At 39.3% G+C, this 21,086-nt stretch overlaps 1 protein-coding gene and 1 long non-coding RNA gene across 14 annotated transcripts; one reads left to right on the plus strand and one right to left on the minus strand.

The window, feature by feature from the left end:
* Positions 1-2,498: 2,498 nt before the first annotated feature.
* Positions 2,499-20,976, minus strand: LOC143348289 (alpha-tocopherol transfer protein). 12 transcript variants are annotated; one of them, XM_076778350.1, is made up of 5 exons: positions 20,708-20,976; positions 9,889-10,189; positions 9,448-9,542; positions 6,019-6,333; positions 2,499-3,836 (listed from the first exon to the last, which is right to left on the minus strand). In XM_076778350.1, exons 2-5 carry the CDS (start codon positions 10,052-10,054, stop codon positions 3,480-3,482), a joined length of 933 nt encoding a protein of 310 aa, XP_076634465.1. In that variant the 5' UTR covers positions 10,055-10,189; positions 20,708-20,976; the 3' UTR covers positions 2,499-3,479. The 12 variants fall into 12 exon arrangements, with proteins under 12 accessions (XP_076634465.1, XP_076634467.1, XP_076634468.1 ...); XM_076778352.1 differs by lacking the exon at positions 20,708-20,976 and adding an exon at positions 15,245-15,397; XM_076778353.1 differs by lacking the exon at positions 20,708-20,976 and adding an exon at positions 11,779-11,933.
* LOC143348305 (uncharacterized) lies at positions 15,572-20,841 on the plus strand. 2 transcript variants are annotated; one of them, XR_013080749.1, is made up of 4 exons: positions 15,572-15,647; positions 15,850-15,965; positions 16,168-16,283; positions 20,687-20,841. It is a non-coding gene; the product is annotated as an uncharacterized LOC143348305 (long non-coding RNA). The 2 variants fall into 2 exon arrangements; XR_013080750.1 differs by lacking the exon at positions 20,687-20,841 and adding an exon at positions 16,503-17,126.
* Positions 20,977-21,086: the final 110 nt, after the last annotated feature.

Consider the following 21,086-nt stretch of genomic DNA (forward strand, 5'->3'; position numbering starts at 1 on the left):
CCACCACAAAAGCCCAGCGCGTACACGCCAGGCCCTACCTGCGCCCCGCTCTCTGCCCTACCTACGCGTACCTACCGACCCAGCTGCACCCTTCCGACTCGCTCGTTTTCCGTGAATTGCTCCGATGTCGGTCACCTCTACCCTCCCTACCCCTACCCCTCGCCCCTGGTCTCCTTCTTTTTCTGCGTCCTCTTCCTCCCCGTTCGATTGTTTCGACAGGATCCGCCGTGATCTCCGCCCAGCCTCGTTCCCTGCACCGTTGATCCGTTAACGGGTCGTCAAACTTTGATAATTGAAAGCTCCGTTCGCGCGCACAGTCATCCCTCTTATCGCGTTTCTTACGGTACATTCGTTACGCGGCTCTTATCGCTTGGAACCTACCCCCCTTGCGAAATTTATCTGGCAACGAAGTGTCCTGGAAGGATTAACGCCGCTGGGCTGGCGAAACTGGGATTTTTTGGTCACTCTGTACAGGGTGAGGCACGAATCCCACGATGGTTCAGCCCCTTTCGATAGTCCGACAAAAAGTGGTTCCCGTCGAAGTTAATCAGTATTTAATCGACAGGAAATTACAGTTGCTTAAATTTAAAAACAAATTGATTTTCGATAAAAAATTAAGGTTACTGTTATATTTTTAAATGGAACTAGGTATTTTTAACTTCGTAGTATTGTAGGTGACTACAACGATACTAGATGACTTTTAGATGATTGCCATAGTATTTGAAATAAACAAATGAAAGTACAATACTATGAAATTAAAAATACCTAGTTTCGTTTAAAAGTATCATTTGAAAATCACTTTGTTCTTAAATTTAAGCAACTGTATAGTAATCGTTCAATATCTTTAGGTCGATTAGGATATTACTATAATTTATATGAACCCGTTGGAGCTTACCAAGACCTAATTCCATACGATTTTGTACAGTCTACACACACTACTCTGGTTTCGGAAAATTCGAGAAACTATTTTTTGGTCATTCTATAATTTTTATGTACCGTTCGAAATTTTAAACCGTATCAGGAATTCGTGCACACACATTTGGAAACAACATGGAGTGTTGTATCGAAGCTTTCACAAGTGTGAGCTTCCCCAAATTAATTTGCAGAGGAACTATAACAACACAACTTTGTTGTCAACGCTTTAAAAGCTTCCACAAGTATGGAGCCTCGGACGTCAGGACAGTGAAAGGTCGATCCTAACCTAGATTGACGTTCGAGCACTTGCGAGAGAAACGAGAGCGTAGCCCTCTGGCGGCGAGTGCGCTAATCGCAAGCGCCGCCACGAGATTACCGTGCAGTTTTGCATCGGCCAAAATTCTGTTTTCGCAGAAAATTAACTACTCTGTCGTCGTAGTGTCATAAAACTCATTAGATCGTTAGGATAAATTCGGTATTAGCCGGGATTTCGCGTTGAATAACTTTGCTATCGCGGAAACGTAATTTATGGGCGAAGAGACGGATTTATCTCGCACTGTAAACATGCGGTCAGGCATTCTTTATAGTTGTTTGCACTACGCTCGAAACATGCACCCTCGTGCATACTCTGATCGTTTCTGACTGCAAATAAATGGCGACGGAGGAGTTTGAAACGAACAGAAAGTCTTAAAATATTTCTCACAATATTTTATAGATCCTCTGAAACATTCTTACGAGTGGAATTATAAAATTGAACAAAATTTTATTCATGAAACATTGAAAGTAGTTTGGAAAATAATTTTCAAACAATTATGGGGAACTATGGGACTGCTAAAAGAATTTGTAGACACATTAATAACGTAATTAGAAACCTTATTCTAATTTTAGAAACTTTCTGAAATTCGTTAGTACAATATGTTCACTTTTTATTTTCTGTTTCCCTCTTTGTACTTCGTTGTTTACACACTCTGGAGTATATTTTGCCCAACACATTTGTTACAAGCCAATAGTACGTCGAGCTTTAAAGATTCAGCGATTCGTTTACGCCGGTAAAAAGAGGAAATAACGATTTTCTGCCGAAAGAAGGATTTCCTCGATCGATACTGAATTCGTCATGTTCACTCGAAGGCGGCTATAATTACTCGATGTTCGTTCCCACAGCTGTCCAGCTGAATGAAGATGTTTCCCTCGGGCCGATTGGATTACGCTCTTTATTCCCTTAAATCATTTATTAATAGATCATCGACATTCTGACGCCATCACGTTGTCGTACTTTATCGTGAAAGATTGATAGCCTTTATTTTACCTTCGATTCGCCTCATAAAGAACTCGACGACGTTAATTTTTCATAATTCGTTACTTCTCGAAAACAGAACGATAATAAGATATTGGAAACTTCTAAAAATACTGTTTCGTAACGAGATCTAATTTTCAAATTTTCCCGCCAGAAGTCTGCGATGTATTTGCATAGTTATTTAAACATTCTGACAAGTAGAATATTTTACATTCTCGTGTTTACGCAATCACGATTTTAATATCAATGTATGCTTATTTCATTTCATAAAAAATATAGTAGTTATGCATTTTTAATTTTTTCTTCTGTTTATTAAACTACGAGCAATTTGTATTACATTCGAATTTATTCCACGTCGCATGAGACAGGTACAAATTTTTTTTTTCCTCGACGTGAAACAAGTTGTACAAGTTTCGCAGTTCGTAGAAATACGGGAGCAAATTAAGATCGACAGATCATATATTTAGAAAAGAGAACGCCGTGGTGGATGCGAGCTTTCAATGTTTCCCGGATTCGATTCGCAGGTTCTATTTTCGGGGAAACCGAATTTTCCGAGGCGATACGATTAAATAGTAGAATACGACCGACGGAGCCCGCGTGGATATTTAAAGCCTAAATAATTCAAGAGCCACCGAAGTTATTTTGCGATTATAATCGTCAATTACGGCGGTCGACGAGGGAATATTCACCGTCGATTTAAAATATTGAAATCAGAAGCAATAGAGGCGTATTTACGCTTGAATTCGATCGATCGATTCGTCAGTAGGACTCATAATTATGGATGAACCGTTCGCTCGGCTCTGGGGGATCGCTGAAAGGACTTTCAGCAGGAAATTTGTCTTCTTCGTCGACCGTGGCGGCCCTCAAGTGTGAATTTTAAATTGATCGTCGACCCAGTGACGCTTCTACACCGCGAAACTTCGCCGATAATGGGAAAGACAAGAAAATCGCTCCTTTACAGCGTTTAATCGATACTCCAGTTTCACAATTCCGAGTAAAATGAAGAGAATCACGCGTAACAAAATAAACGTGCGAATAAAACTAAACAATCCTGTTTGAAACCAACGTCTACCAACTAAATTGGGAAAAGGAGAACGAACTCCAACTTAAGGATATTAAAAATTTAAACCAAACAGATAATGATCCGTGTTATCCAGCAGGGGGAGGGGGAAGGGGGTGGTTTACGACCGTTTAGGGGTCGCACGTGTTACCGGGAAGCGAGTGTAAGCGTTAATTAAAAGTGCAAGTAATAGATCGCTCGAGTTCTTCCTCAGTCCTTGGGAGGTTGACCCATTTTCTTGAGGATTTCCGGAGGGACTATGTAACCGAGTTCCTTCATCTCTTTGACGATTTTAGGGGCTTTGCTGAGGTTGTCGATCCACTTGTAGTAAGGCAATTCCTCCCGAGTCCCGCCATACTTCTTCGGCAAGTGGGTCGGCGAGATGTGCTGGTGGAGGCTGTCCATATTACTGCCGTGAAAGAAAATCTTGTTCTGCATCCTCACGTCCAGGAACGGCTTGAACACCGCGAACATCACATCGAAAACCCACGACTGGTGCAGAATATGAATCGCGTGTGTCTTCATGGGAAACGCCGACACCATCAGCGCTATCACCATACTGGCCACCTACAAAAACAATGGAAAACCTTAGTTTCTTATAGTTTATTAGAGTCTTCTAGAATATTCTTGGAGTTTCTACATATTCTTCACCAAAATACGAAACATTAAAATCGTCCAATCCGTTCAGAAGTTATAATGTCTTGAACATACGCGTGAAATTTCAGGGGAATCATTCAGACACTGGTCAGACATTGTATTTTCGGTAATGAATTTTTTTCTCGAAAGTGCGTGGGATTTCGGGGGTATGTCTATTCACCAAAAGTGATTGTAATTAACCCCCCTAGGTAAAAATAATTTTTTTAGAACGATTTGAAATTTTTTAATTTCGCCGAAAAATTTCTCCACATACGAATTTTTTTCTCGAAAATGCGTGGGATTTCGAGGGTATGTCTATTCACCAAAAATGATTGTAATTAACCCCCCTAGGTAAAAATAATTTTTTTAGAACGATATGAAATTTTTTAATTTCGCCGAAAAATTTCTCAACCTACGAATTTTTTTCTCGAAAGCGCGTGGGATTTCGGGGGTATGTCTATTCACCAAAAGTGATTGTAATTAACCCCTCTAGGTAAAAATAATTTTTTTAGAACGATTTGAAATTTTTTAATTTCGCCGACAAATTTCTCCACATACGAATTTTTTTCTCGAAAGTGCGTGGGATTTCGAGGGTATGTCTATTCACCAAAAGTGATTGTAATTAACCCCCCTAGGTAAAAATAATTTTTTTAGAACGATTTGAAATTTTTTAATTTCGCCGAAAAATTTCTCCACATACGAATTTTTTTCTCGAAAATGCGTGGGATTTCGAGGGTATGTCTATTCACCAAAAGTGATTGTAATTAACCCCCCTAGGTAAAAATAATTTTTTTAGAACGATTTGAAATTTTTTAATTTCGCCGAAAAATTTCTCCACATACGAATTTTTTTCTCGAAAATGCGTGGGAATTCGAGGGTATGTCTATTCATCAAAAGCGATTGTAATTAACCCCTCTAGGTAAAAATAATTTTTTTAGAACGATATGAAATTTTTTAATTTCGCCGAAAAATTTCTCCACATACGAATTTTTTTTCGAAAATGCGTGGGATTTCGGGGGTATGTCTATTCACCAAAAGTGATTGTAATTAACCCCCCTAGGTAAAAATAATTTTTTAGAACGATATGAAATTTTTTAATTTCGCCGAAAAATTTCTCAACCTACGAATTTTTTTCTCGAAAATGCGTGGAAATTCGTGGGTATGTCTATTCACCAAAAGTGATTGTAATTAACCCCCCTAGGTAAAAATAATTTCTTTAGAACGATTTGAAATTCTTTTCAATGTCCTGCCATGGCCATCACGCTTTACGAATGGCGTTGTTAAATTCCACGTTACACGCATCGTTAAACTTGACGACCAAAGAGAAATATAGATCATAATAATCGGTTTTAAGATCTCGATCGCCAACGATGGACGAGAAGGACAGGTTGCGTCCGAAAGTTTTCAGCTGGGGCGTCGATAAACGTTGCAAGCTCGTTTTGTTCCATCGCCGGGACCGACGATGCGTCGAAGAGAGGAACGGAGGAACTCGGAGACGCACGGAAGAATATCGGTGTCGAGAACTTTACGGATTGTTGAAGTTTCAAGGACACCATTAGTGCCGGGGGTCCCGTACAGCCACTCCGCCTAGGTTCGCGCGGGATGAATAAATGTAACAGGAGGTGGCCAGATAAAAGGAGGGACTATTAGTTTCAAGGACATTATAAATGGTTCAACTTTCAAGAACGCTGAAAGCAAATCGATGACGGTATCCGCGATACCTAGCGCGGATAAATTAGTGCGCCGGTTGGCGTTCAATTTAAATCGTTATTAACCGAATTCGCGAACGATCCTCCTGCCTGGGGGAGCTTCGATTATTTTCTGGTGAATAATTGCAGTAAATTGAGGCTTACGAGAAGTCAAATTTAAATAAACTATTTTAGAATTAACGCGTGGAGTCGAGAAATTTACAAGTCCAGACGAAGAATTTTGAAAATCAAAGTTTCTTGTGTTATTTGCAAATGGCGTACGATAAGCAAATCACACAAGAAATCTCCACGATAACCAACTGGAAGGAATGAAAATTGTTAGAAAAATAAAATGCAACTGTGAGCGATCAGAAGTCGATAGAATTTGTTGCAAAATACTTGGAGGGAAAAGTAAAAAATGGTACCTGATGAGTGATGGTCCACGCATGCGCCATCGTGATGCCTTCCAGATCGAAAATGGCGACGCCACCGAGAATCTGAGCGGTGGGTTCCAAGACGCCCAGCTCCAGAATGATAACCGTGGCCTTGAAGATCTCCTCCACGGAATATTTCCTTGGATCCCAGTTCCCCAATCGATAGATCATCATCCTTCTGCCGCACTGGGTCCTGTTCGCCGGCACCGTCATCACGTCGTCGTCCCCGATATGCTTCATGTCCATTGGGTTCACATTGTGATGGATCTCTGGGTGTTCCTCTTTGAAGTTGTAGTAATTCACTATCTATCGAAAGATCCCTTGAGAGGAAGGGGCTAAAGTTCGGTCATTTTGCTGCGGAGGCAACTTTGAACGATTAACAGTCTACGGTAACGCGTTTGCTGTCGCACGATTTGAGGTTAGGATCAGGGAAACGAGATCCAATTGATATCGAATGGCACGAATGCACATGGAACGAATGTATAGCTTGGCGAAGTGAAAAAGTCACTTTGTGGGCGTGGTCTGTGCGTGGCGGGACTGTTTAAAACGAGTCAGACTATAGATTGCCGAAGAATAAGACCGAAAATATTTTGATTTTCGTCTTATTTTGGTTTCTACAGTCTCCCATTAAAATATTTCCCAGTATTTTACAAAGACTAAGTATTTCCACGCAAGACAAAGAAATAAACACCCCGACGTGCAAAAGAAAGGATCGAAATATTCTAGTCCATCGCTGAAAGTAAATTAGTTACCCGAGCGCGGCCATTCGCCATCTTATCTCGAGTTTGGATACCATTTGTCATCCTGTACGGCACGCGGAACTACTTTCGTTCCACTTGGCGAAGAATACGAACAAATACCCAGAAGATAAAGCTCCCGGACAAGAAGACGTCGCGCGATCCGATGAAACCTGTCCACGAAGCGAATCAAGATTTCCCAGTCACCGAACCGTGGGCCAACGAATAATTAATGTCGTTGCAAAGGGAGAAACAGCGGGACAAAGGAACGCTCCGTGGAGCTGCTGACGGGAAGAGATCGCGCGGGCAATTATTCAAGCATATCGCGGGCCACTTTAACGAGGCGACGGAACGCGTTTCGGGGAAAAAGTTCGGTTAAATATCGCGGCACGGGACGCGATCGAGTCTGTTAACGATCCAGGCGTCGGCGACGACACGCGGAATTGCGACAACCGCGGCACGAACGGCGTAAATTCGTTCCGTGTTCCGATTCCCGGGTAACGAGAACCCTTTGCCACGGAAAAGTTTCAAAGGAATCCTGGGATAAAGGCTCACTTATACGGGACGATCCGTTTAAATGGATCCTCCCGAATGAAACCTCGAAACTATCGATTGCGTCAAAGGGTCCTTCGAAGCAGAAAAAAATTTGGTGCAATCATTTTTTTGCCAGTGAACTCGGGAAAAATATGGGAGGCTCCATTTGCAATTGCACTTGAAGAAATTGAAGAGTCCCTCTGATAAAACACACGATTTGTTATTTATTTAGAGTGAACTTTTGCTAAATATTGAATTTTGAACGCCTCACGAAAGTTCGACGCCAATGGCTGACAATGAGACACCACGGCGTCGTTCCGTGGATCAAATTGCAACAATACGTGAACATAACCGGCTGGATTAATCAGCCATATCTGGGCACGCATGATTTCTTGTGGTTTTAATTCGCGAAGGTTTCACGTTGAGAGATGTTTGGAGCCTAGTGAAATCGATTGGGCAAATAACTGAGAAACTTTCCAGATCGAGACAGGACATTAATCCTTGTCGATAGATGTCTATCTAACTATTCTATCGACTGATTTGGTATTTATGGTAGCATCTGTATATGCCTGATTCTTTAAGCGATTTATATAAATTGATTCATGAAAGTTAGGCCTTTCATCTTCGACAACTTTAGCTATATCTATAGGCAGATATTTAAGTCCTATCGACTATAATAATGTCTGTCATTGCCTGACATAGTAGTTGAGAATTAAAACTGGTCAATTATTTGCTCAGCCACGAACGTGGGACCCGTGTTTCGCGCTGCGTTCCCTCCAGGGCTTTTTTCACAAGAATCTGACACTACATTTCTCGTTCCTTTCGAACGACAGTCGAGTCGCGTCGGTGCATACAAATGGACCTCGAGCCCCGTGGATTTATCGTCCACATTTTCGCGGAACGTAACGTGGAAAGTGATCTACGATCGATCAGCCGAATAATTGACAGCGTTAAACCGTTAACGAGCGCGTTGTAAGGCACGAACGCTGATTCCTAAATGGTCTTCGATCGAGCCTCGGTGTCCCGACTAATCGTTCCATTCTGGCGCTTGAATTACTCGATTCAGACTCCTTAGAGTGGATTCCTTTTGTTTGTTAATTGGTCTGTAATTGTTCGATCGTCGACGATGACAGGACTACGGCTGTAAGACGAGCTACCCGGATAATTGGTGGAGTTCAGAGACAATTGTCCGGGTACTTTGTCTGGGATGTGTGGCTCGAAGTGTAAGTTAATTTGAAAAAGAAACTTGGACGATTAAGGAGGGAGTCGTTTAAAGGAAAGCAAACTTTTTTTTTACACTGACAAGCGTCTTGGTATTAAATATGAAAGAAAAATTTACTTAGAGTCTCTGTTTAAACAAAAAGAACCCAAGCTTTGTCGATAAATGTTTGGAAGGTGTTTGAAGAGCAATTGGGTCAGGATTTAATGGACGAAGAAATTGATTTCTGAAAAATATAACTTCCATTGACAAGTGTTTTAGATGTAATTGAGAAATTCAGATCTAATTATGGAGGATGAGTTGATCCTTGTTACATTTAAGTTATCTTCCACTTGTTATCAATTTATTTTGCGCCAAATTTAACATAACCTTTGATATTTCGAGGCAACTGCACACTAATAGCTTTTGAAAGTCGTTTGGAAGAAACAGTATTCTCGATTCTGTGTTAACAAGTGTAGATATGATTATTGATAATCTAATCTGGTACCAGTTATTCGACATTCATTGGGAAACACAAATTGATATTATAATGACAGTGTATTCGAAGCAGAAAATTTTGCATTCCCTAGAGAATTACACAGGTTGCACAAAAAGGGCCGACAGAAATAACGTCAATCCTCTAAAGGCTACGTTTTCCATCACGCTGCCTGGCTACCGGTTAGATCGCCTCAGTATGGTTGTGCAAGTGTTGCAAACAAACCCGTTAAACGAATTACGTCACGTCGGTCGCCAGGTTGTAAATTGTCCGACTGTTCGTTTATTTTTAGACCCGCTTTTAACACATTTTTTCGATGCGCGAACATGTGATTCTATCGTAAAAAAAAGAAAGTTCTCTGTGACGTGAAACGACTCGTCGCCATTAACAATTCGCGCGTTCGTAATTGGCGAATCGATAAATAAATTGTCGAGATCCCGGGGCAATTAACTTACCAATCGATGCGCGCGATTGACATTGAAGTTCCTCACTCTGAGAAACCTGACCAAAAAGGCGTCGTCCGTCCTGTGCGGCAAGCACTCTCCCCTCTCTGTTAAACAAACATTTGTTTTTTTTTTAAATTTAAGCGTACTCGAGGCGATCGAAGCCTCGAGAACTTTTCAAATATTATAATATTCAATTCTCTCGACTCTGAAAATATTTCAAATATTCGCCTCGAGGTTCGTTATTACAAAAAATTTTGCTAAATAATCATCCCCGGTGTAAAAATCATTTGAAAGCAGTCTCCAAGCGACGCAGAATCTTCCCCCGGATCGTTCAGAAATAGATTTCCCCGAGCAACGACGTTTGAATTTCCCGCCAAACTAGTAAGTGTGTCACCGTATCACGTGACAGCGATCGTGGAGGCCCGAGAGCCCCAAGAAAGCTCCAATTACCGTAAATCATGTCCCTCAGTTCCTGTATGGTCTGACATTTGACCTCCTCGGTCTCCCCTAGCTCCCTCCTGGCGTACTCCATCACTTCCGGCGACGGTTCGCCCACGTTCAACGAAACCTCCTCCTCGTCGTCCGTCTGGACCTCGTCGTCCTTGAGTTCCGGCATCCCGTTCAAATCCTCCCGCCGTTCACCATCGACCTTGTCCTTGGACGGATCCTCCCCGAAGATTTCCCTCGGTCGATTCTCGTTCGAGGCTCGACCATCGATCTCGCCGTTCACCAGCGAGGCTGTCTCGTTCTCCTGCGGCATCGTGCACCCTCGCGTCATTCGCGATCGACTCTGCTCGAGTGTCGACTCGTCATTCGACGACGCGATATCTGCTTCGAAGCGATAACCTCCTAGAACGGACGCGACCTCGCGTCTTTCCGACTATTCGCGGTGATTCGGTTTTGTTTTCCCTCGTTTCGCAGTCTATCTAGAGAATTCATGTTTAGGGACTTTTTTTCCTAGGCCTCCACCACCCCTGGGGGTCAACACTTGACTGCCAGGGCTTTGGAAATCGTTTTTAGGGACGATCGTTGACATTCGAGAGCCCTACGTTTACTTTCTTTAAGCCTTTACACTCCAAGAATTCATTTTAACGGAAGGAACTCGAATAAAATTTTGTAACGCTGTTTTAATGAATATTAAAATTGTCCTTTTTCCCTCAGAGATATTTGTAAACGTTTGTTAATTTTTTTGCTGTACATGAAATAAATCGAGGTGTGGTATAGTATGTCAGAGTGCAAAGGGAAAAGCTCCAATTTTGAGAATTTAATTTTTCTCGTTTCGTGTATGGTTTAGGTGGCAGTCAATGCGTTGAAGGTCCATTTGTACTACCGACTAGCCATTAAAAATTATTGCAGAAGAACTGAATGTAGTCGGTAGTGCAAATGGGCCTTAATTCGCTGTTGACAACAATCTTGACGCAGATTTTTAAGAATATGTCACTAGGGGGGTGTTTTTGTCTTTGCATTTCTGGGAACGTCTCTGCAATTTTAAATTGAGAAATGAGAATTTACTAGATTATTAAAATTTCATTCAAAATTCAGGTTTAGAATGTATAATTAATTTGCAAAAAATTATGTTTTCTCTTGTACACCAATGGATTTTTACTTCTATAATGAATCAATTACCAAACAGAGGATTCGAAAAGAAATAACAGCATTTAATCAATTACTCTTCAATTTTGGAACTTTGTCACACTAAAAATGGTGGTTTTAAAATCCCCCTGCCAGAGACTTCTAACCAATCGGGGGGAAAAACATTGTCAGAAACACCTTTCAAGGCTTTCTACTATTCTTTCCGGAAGTTCTTATAGCCTCCCATCACCTTGGGAAACCAGATCCTCAATGTCAACTGAAACCGGAAACGACAACGTCCCGATAGAAAAGCACAATTATTTAGGAAATAACCGACTCGTGGGAAACTCTATTTATTCCTGGTACGATTCCTATTATCACACACTTTTCGTCATTAGACATTAGCGCGACTCGAGGGCAACGATTGTCCAAAATTGTAATTAGAAAAGATTCAAGAGATCACAGACGATACTCGATCACAGAAATCGCAAACTTTAGTTCGAAACGGAGGTCGAAATATTTGTTTTAGCGTCGAAACGATGGTTCTTTTGGTCGGTACGCGGTGATGAGTGGGAAAGTTTGATAATTATTCCGCGTTTCGCGCGTTTCCGCCGCGAAACGAGAGGAGAAACGCTCGTCGGTAGTCGCGAGTTTCCCGTGATCGCCGGATCGTTCGAGCAGCGACGCCGGTCGGTGATGCAACTGGCTGCAGCTACGGGGCCCAGCCTGGTTGCATCGACGCGAAATGCACCGCGGTTTCCCTCTTACCTGCGGCCTCACCTTCGAGAAACCGTCAGGGGAAACGATCGCCCCGATTCTAGACTACTGGTCGCGCGATCACAGGGTCGCGTTCGTCGCACTTTTACTTTCCCCAATGTTATTCCCACACGCGATATCGTTTTTTCGATCCTCCGTTAACTGCACAATTAGACATCGCGAAACGAGAATTTTAGTCGCGCTAAAAACGATGATCTTGGGGACCTAGCGTGCAACTGTTCAGCCTAGATTCCTTTCTCTAGTTTTTGGTGAAACCTGGTGACAGGAATTAACATTGTTTAGAAATTTTAACGAAAATAACAGTGACTATTTTGAGGTGTCAATTTGTGATCATTCGTATTTGGAATAGTTTGTTTGTGATGGATGAAAAATCATAAAACGTGGTAACAGGATTGTGTATAAATTTTAATGAAAATAATAGTGGCTAGGTATTTGGAGGTATCAATTTTTGACCATTCGTATTTGGGAGGAATTGCACTGCATTAATAATAATTTAATCCAGAAATTGGATACGATAGACTTTAGGAAAAAACGTTCCATTTTGTTATCCAAATTATTTGATCGTATAATATCACGAAAGAAACTTAATTACATACACCTTAAAGTTCCAAGAACTTCTCAATTTGTGCCAATTTCGTTTAATAATTTTCACGACCCGATGTTTTCACTCGTGAAAATTTGAGCCACAAAGACTCCTGTTAATTTTATTTTGGAAACGGTTCGCTGTTGTTTTGGACGAAATGGATAATCGTGGGCGGTCGCCATTTTGTCCAGCGAGAAATATCGCGAGACCGGAGATGAATATGGTATTCGTACAGGTGACGCGACGTGCAAGTCATTTGAGAAAAAAAGACCATCTATTTAAAGATACAGATAAACATCCTGTTACTTCGCGAGATTGCAACAACGTTCATTTCCAACACGGCTGGAATGATTATTCAAACGAGAGGCGTACGCGTTCGACAAAAGCGACTCTAAAGTTCAAGGCACCCAGGTTCACCGGAGGACACCGACCAATTTTTTGTTTCTACGTTTGCTTTTCCAATATTGAACGATTAGCGCGAAAGATGTCGAAAGTCAACGATTGGTGCATATAAATATTGTCTCAACAAACGGTTCTCTTTTAATATTCACGGCCAGTATCTTAGTCGCAAGATAAATTAAAGGATCATTCAGTCAGATGAACATAAAATAAAGTTGCTTAACTTAAAAATTTGAATGAAAGAGAATTTCTATAATTACTCGAATAATTAATATAAAAATCGAGTATCAAGTATAAATATTATCTTAACAAACGGTTCTCTTTTAATATTCACGGCCAGTACTTTAGTCACAAAGTAAATTAAAGGATCATTCAGTCAGATGAATATAAAATAAAGTTGCTTGACTTAAAAATTTGAATGAAAGAGAATTTCTATAATTACTCGAATAATTAATATAAAAATCGAGTATCAAGTATAAATATTATCTTAACAAAAGGTTCTGTTTGAATATTCACGGCCAGTATCTTAGTCACAAAGTAAATTAAAGGATCATTCAGTCAGATGAACATAAAATAAAGTTGCTTGACTTAAAAATTTGGATGAAAGAAGATTTCTGTGATTACGCAAATAATTAATATAAAAATCGAGTATCAAGTATAAATATTATCTTAACAAAAGGTTCTTTTTAATATTCACGGCCAGTATCTTAGTCACAAAGTAAATTAAAGGATCATTCAGTCAGATGAACATAAAATAAAGTTGCTTGACTTAAAAATTTGGATGAAAGAAGATTTCTGTGATTACGCAAATAATTAATATAAAAATCGAGTATCAAGTATAAATATTATCTTAACAAAAGGTTCTCTTTTAATATTCACGGCCAGTATCTTAGTCACAAAGTAAATTAAAGGATCATTCAGTCAGATGAACATAAAATAAAGTTGCTTAACTTAAAAATTTGAATGAAAGAAGATTTCTATAATTACTCGAATAATTAATATAAAAATCGAGTATCAAGTATAAATATTATCTTAACAAAAGGTTCTTTTTAATATTCACGGTCAGTATCTTAGTCACAAAGTAAATTAAAGGATCATTCAGTCAGATCAACATAAAATAAAATTACTTGTCTTAAAAATTTGAATGAAAGAGAATTTCTATAATTACACGAATAATTAATATAAAAATTGCTAGGACACTTTGGGTATGCTAAGAACTCTCGATTAGGCCACCGTCTAAGTTTAATATCCGATTCCACGGTTCTCGAATATAAGCGAACGTATGATTAAATTGGTGGAAGAAAGTAAGAATTACAAATGATTACCGGGCTATTTTAGAAATTATAAATAATTATCGAGAAGATAGTATTTACGAGAGGACCGTGCTCGTCTCACGGAACGGAAACTGTGCCGGAAGAACGAGACGATAATTATTACCGGATACCACGAGGTCGACGCATTGAATGTCTAGAATTCGGAAAGGAACAAAGTAATCTGTTCCAGTAAAAATTATCTCCAGAGACACGCCAATGCGAAAGAAAGTTTATTGCACTCGAGTAAACGATTTTCAATAATTTCATCAAAAATGTGAACCTGGCCATTTTGAAGTATTTGAGGGGAAAAATACGGTTTTTACTTTCTTCTTTGTCCATCTAAACTGTTTATAAAAATAAAATCAGGAAACTTTATATCGAACAAATACTAGAATTCAAATTCGAGTTGAAATAAAATAATAAAAAATTCGTGAGGTTGAAATTAAACGATGCAATATTTTAACGATGGAAACCACATACATATATGTATATCTAAGTATACATTTATTTGAAATGTGGTTTTCTTCGTTAAGATATTGCATCATTGGATTTCAACTTCATAGATTTTTTATTATTCTATTTTGACTCGAAACCACATTTCATCTTAAATATAATAAAAAATAAATAAATATGTGGTTTTCATCGTTAAAATATTGCATCATTCAATCTCGACTTCATAGATTTCTCATTATTCTATTTAAGTTTGAATTTTAATATTTCTCCAGTACAAGGTTTTCGATACATATATTTGCATAACTGGTTTCAATAAAAGAAAGACATCGGTGAGTTTAGTGTTAATTTACTTGCTCAGAACCGAGAAATAAATTTACAAATTTACTATCGATACACTACTAAAGTTTATCGTTTCGTTAGGAACTCGTCAAAGATGACTCTAAACTCGAAACGTTTCTTCTTCTAAGAGTAAACGATTCGCGAGTCTCTGCATTTAATTAGCGATTTTCCAGCATAATTTAGGTGGTTCGAATCAACGGACGCTAAAGGTATCGAGAATGCTAAAAAGAGACTGCATAGATGGTACCGTGACGCTTCTGGCGTTGATGGAGAAAGTTTTATGGTCTAGACCTAAACACCAGCGGCTGCATAAATGCATGAATTAACTGGTAATTGAGAGGTGTTCCCAAGGTCGAACCGAGTTACTTACGTATACGAGCCTCGAGGATCGTTTTCGACGACGTCCAATAGCTGACACTCGAGACGTTACAAAGTGACACGGACGTCGAGTAAATTTGCGTTCGAACGTCTTTTTACAAACGACGCGTATGAAATTTTACGACTCGTTTATCCACTCTGCCTGGAAGTACTGTGCAGAGATCGTAAGTTATCATCGTTTGTAATTGGATCGTTAATATTGGCTTAGAAGCGTCCAATCAGCGTGGTCGTTGAGAATCTGAAGCAGGAAACTCGTGGAGGGGATTGGACGAAGCGTGGACCAATGCCAGCGCGCTCTGGGGAAGGGTTTATAGGTAGTCGACAACATTCGATCTCTGCATAGTACGATTATGGCCACAGGGAGAGAAACACGTTACGAGAATCACGAAATGGAGGTTAGTTTCGATAAATGGGAGCTGTTAATCTTTTTTACTAGGATATTTCTGTGTCTATCTGTGGGAAAAGTTAGGTTTTTATTTTTTTTAAATTGTCAAATAATACGACGGATAATAAAACCAGTTTCTTTTGTTGTAATTTTATGTTTTATGTTGGGGTGTCTAAAAAATTTAGAAAGTATCAATTATTGTCTGATTGCAGACCAATCCCAGCGCGCTCTGGCGAAGGGTTTATAGGTAGTCAACAACATTCGATCTCTGCATAGTACGATTATGGCCACAGGGAGAGAAACACGTTACGAGAATCACGAAATGGAGGTTAGTTTCGATAAATGGGAGCTGTTAATCTTTTTTACTAGGATATTTCTGTGTCTATCTGTGGGAAAAGTTAGGTTTTTATTTTTTTTAAATTGTCAAATAATACGATGGATAATAAAACCAGTTTCTTTTATTGTAATTTTATGTTTTATGTTGGGGTGTCTAAAAAATTTAGAAAGTATCAATTATTGTCTGATTGCAGACCAATCCCAGCGCGCTCTGGCGAAGGGTTTATAGGTAGTCGACAACATTCGATCTCTGCTCAGTACGATTATGGCCACAGGGAGAGAAACACGTTACGAGCATCACGAAATGGAGGTTAGTTTCGATAAATGGGAGCTGTTAATCTTTTTTACTAGGATATTTCTGTGTCTATCTGTGGGAAAAGTTAGGTTTTTATTTTTTTTAAATTGTCAAATAATACGATGGATAATAAAACCAGTTTCTTTTATTGTAATTTTATGTTTTATGTTGGGGTGTCTAAAAAATTTAGAAAGTATCAATTATTGTTTGATTGTAAACCTGTTTTATTCGTAGAGTTTTATTATTCCTGCGGAGAGTTAAACCGTGATTGATGGACGATTTTCAGTGCAAGCGACCGCGGCACGGTTTATCGAGAACTGCGCAAAATGCAGGCCGGAACGCGCCTGTGCAGTTTCTCTGAGCTCTGCTTCTGGTAACTTGAAACGTTTCAATCCGCCGGACAGAATGTTAAAGAGATTTTCTAAGATTTCTATACGATATTCGCCGGGGGGATCCATAGAACGCGGAATGCAATAAGATACAGTCGGAAGGTAGGTCAGAATTGCGAGGAAGATTTGATTTCGCGGACATGGCGTTGCATTCTTAAGTTTCAACATATTCCGGGATTACATCCTCGGAATATTTCTGAATTATTCAGTTTACGGGAAAACGACCATTTATTAAATACCAAATTATTTCAAATGCAAATTTGTCCCTTGGCCACTTTACGAGAATCTTACATTTCACGAAGGAAAAATCGAGAATTATATTACACGAAAATCTTATTCTTCGAAACCCATCACCATCCATTTAAATAGTTTTTAATCGGCGACTTTTATCCCCCGAAGAATTTAATTCAAAGTTAATCATTATATTATGTCTCGAGAAGAATAATTAAATCCGACAAATATAAATTATCAAAACCCCAAAACTAAAAAGAAAGAAATCTTATAGTGACTGCAAACAGTTGTCATAATTCTATGTTTTGTCATGTTTCCCAATTTCTTCTTGAATTTCGCGTTAAATGGACACTTTATTATAGGTAAAAATGGCCCTGTTTTAGTTCAAACTGCATCGTTAATATCAAGCTCGTGGTGACTACAGGCAGTTGTCATAATTTTATGTTTTGTCATGTTTCCCAATGTCTTCTTGAAACTCACGTTAAATGGACACTTCTTCTCAAGAAAGAAATTGAAAACTATTTTCAACGCGTTCACTGTCCGGTTTCTCAACGGCGTATCTAATAGCGTGGCGGTATGACCCATATACATGTCATAGACAGTGAACGCGTTAAAAAAATGAGAATTTCCATCGTTCCCCTGAAGTCATCGTCGAAGGTCGGTAATAAATGTCACCCAGGATGACAGGAGACATTGAACATGAATTGAACTTTTACTTTTGTTCCCTTCCCCCGGTAACGTACAACGTGCTGGGTAAAATACGGGTTATCGAAACGCGTAATAACGATACGTTAAGCGTACACTGAAAAATAAATGAACGAAACGCAGAGACCGCATCGGCCGGTGCAAGTTGCATCGAACGAGTTACCAAAGATATCATCGAGTTGCGAAACGTGTCATGGTCATCCTGTTGCATCCACGGCTCGATGCTTTCACTAACAGCCGCATCGTATCGCGACTTTTGTCGTGGGTGCATGCGTTGCAAGCGATGCATTACGATGCACGTGCGCCTGGTTGGAGAAAGTATTAGCTAGAATATCGCTTATGGCGCCTGGTCGTACGTTCCACGTATTTTTCACGCCATTCTCGACATTAGAATATCTATTATGTACGAAAAATTGCTCGCCAAAGGTCAGAATCAACGCTAAAGCGGTAATATGAGTAATTGCAATTTGGAAAGAAAATAGAAATCCATCGTAATTTTGTAATTGCTCACACTGTATTCAAAATTAAGTCTTTGTTTTGGTTATACCTTCTCTGAACAAAATAAAATACTGTACTCGTGCTTCGTCAAGATCTTGACGATTATATTCGTTCTGATTCTCCGTGACATTCATTAATCATAACTATGCATCACCCAGTAATCGTAGTCATTAATTACCGAGCCGATTACGCAATATTCGTAAGCATTAATCATTAGATTACACTTTGCTCAATACGTAGAAGTTCATTACCGTAAAATGTTTTCGTTAGAATAATTTTCTGTTCCTTGAAACTTATTATGCTCTGTTTAGACAGTTCTCTTCGTGAATAATTCAAACATCGAACTGTTTGTCTCGACGCGATTTTTAAAAGAAATCGTACAATTTGACGAATATCGAGGAGCATTAATAATTCGATGCGATCCAGCAAAAGTGAAAATATTTACGTAAAGCGATCGAAAAATATTACTACGAGCAAAATGCTACCGTTTTGTAATAAACAATTTTCGTTTGACCTGTAATTGGAAAAATTACCATTTAATTATGCTACTACTTCTTGTTGAATTTCACAAATCCTTATTTATATGCAAATTGAAAATATTACAAATATCATACATTTCAAACTTTGTAAAGCAAATTAATTCAAATAATTTAACAACAAATTTTTAAGCTTAGAATATATTATATAGATATTTTTGGCTATTTTGTAACGTTAATTGTCAAGTTGTTAATTATTACCGAACTCTGATTTCTCCAATGTTTTGGAATCGGTGTATTTCGTAATTTTAGCTCCGCCATTTCCACCAGTAATGCTCGCCGCGTGCATTACATACCAAGACGTAATATGCAGTGATTTGTTATTACGTTCGTTGATGCAATGAACAGCATAAAAGCGCCCCATTACTGCTTTCTCTGTTGTCGCAGACGTTGCAGCAACGCTGTCGCTTTTTCCCTTCGTACGATTTCGTTTTCAACGTAACCACTAATCAGTCAACGAGGCATCCAGTATCGTTTACGGGCGTTCCATTGACGTTCGCTAGTCGGTGGTCAGTTTTTTTGTTACCAGTTTCTTGTGATTTCTACGATCGTACATTTTCCTTGCTTTAAAATCGCTCTTACGTTCATTGAATCTCATTACCCGCGTTTTAGACAACTTTTAACCAGTTTTTGCTCGATGACCAATTTCAATTCACCTTTCGATACGATCTTTAATCTTCTTACCAGAATGAAACATTTTGAGCTTCTTCGATCCAAGATCCGATTACACCTTGTTAAAGTTGTTCCTTAGTCGGTCTCATTATTTAAGAACAAAATTATTAACAGAATTGTTTCGTTAATGCGATGTTTTTTTGAACAATGAAAACTGCTATTAATGATAGGTTAACTCAAAGCGTATCCGCCATTTTTTATCTCTGGTAAAAAAATTAATCAAGATTTATCGGTCGATGTTTCTCTCCACGAGGACGTTTGTTCGTTATTATGGTAATTCTTCGAATAAATCGTTCCACAAGTCCAGTTCGTAAACAAAAACTAAACACATGAATATTTACGCAAAGATAGATTTCAAAGTTCAAAGATTGATATCTAGAACACCCTATATAGCACTAGCAGTCAGAGAAACCTTTATATCCCAGCTTCTAACATTTTCACTTCGTAAAAACGAACGAACGACAGCTGAATAAATAATACCGGGCTGCAACATTGAGATTATGTACGAACGTTTGATCAAACAAAACGTACGAAGATTCATCGAATGAACGACACTTCCTCATTTTATGCCGAGAGACTACTCTCTTCAAACTTGTATTTGTCGAGGGACAACAATGATTTTCTATGCATTTTTTATTATAAGAATGCAAAACTTCTGCTATTTATATTTCTCGAAAGTAATAAAAGTTGCAATGAAATACAGTGAGAAATTCAGGCAGGTTTTCTGTATTATATGTATAATGCTTTTCGAAAAATTTGTTTTACGCATAGTCACGATGTTACACAATTTTTAATTGTATATTTCCTGGGGGAAAAAAACTTGTTGACACCGATTGACGCTGACGTGGATGGTCGACCCTGGGTCAGTTATGACCCACGATACTCTACTATTGACTTTTTCAATTTCTTAAATTGAAATGACTATTGTTTTCATATATAACAAACTTTGGTGCCATATTCTACTCTCCATGCGTTTAAAAATTCCTCATTTTCAAAATATACAGCCGACTCTGGGTCACTTATGACCCACGCTGTCAAACTACAGACTTCCTCAATTTCTTAAATTGAAATGACTACTGTTTTCGTAAGCAACAAACTAAAATAGGTGGTAAAACTTTAATACTATATTCTACTCTCCATATTTTCACTTTTCAAGATACAAACAATTTTTATTTTTTATTTCTACCATCGTACATCCGGACTGAATCATTTAATGCAATTGCAGAAAATAATTAAAGTAAATTTGTCTGCTTTTTTTATTTTTGATGGGAGTAGAGTAGGAGAGCCAAAGTTTGGCCTATTTCTGAGGCACTAAAGGTGGGTAAAAAGTGTCCCAGGGTCGACTGGTCGGTGAGTTTAACAGGCTGATGGTAAAATCGAGTTACAGGGATCACTGTGGGGTACTCACCCTTCGTCTGGTTCGGAACCAAGGGCTGGTCTGTCAAGGACGCGTAGGGATCCTAGCGCCACCGCGATCCTGCGTGCACTGCGACCACCGGAGCACCCACCTAGCCGGTTTCACGCTTCTTCCGTGTCCGTGCATAAATCTGACAGCGAGAAAGTTGCATGGCCGCCGTGGCACAATCGCCTAGCTAGCGTCAAGCGAGCCCTCGTCGACGATATTGCTTCCTGGAGGCGACCGGTATCAACTTGAGTCACTGGCCGCGGCTCTTGGCTTCCTAATACAGCTCTCAGACCCGTTCGTGGATCCCTGAACTGGGTCAATCGGCAACTCGGGCAAATAGATCGCGATGACGTTACCGAGCTCGTAAAACATAAATAAACCA

This window comes from Colletes latitarsis, chromosome 11 (assembly GCF_051014445.1).
Source record: "Colletes latitarsis isolate SP2378_abdomen chromosome 11, iyColLati1, whole genome shotgun sequence".
Taxonomy (NCBI): Eukaryota; Metazoa; Arthropoda; class Insecta; order Hymenoptera; family Colletidae; genus Colletes; species Colletes latitarsis.

Coding starts and splice junctions, on each gene's coding strand:
- LOC143348289 (XM_076778347.1), bottom strand. CDS start 10,216: ATGACGCGAGGGTGCACGATGCCGCAGGAGAACGAGACAGCCTCGCTG. Junction 6,334..9,447: donor TCAATCGCGCGCATCGATTG/GTAAGTTAATTG, acceptor ATCTTTCGATAG/ATAGTGAATTACTACAACTT. Junction 3,837..6,018: donor CGTGGACCATCACTCATCAG/GTACCATTTTTT, acceptor TTGTTTTTGTAG/GTGGCCAGTATGGTGATAGC.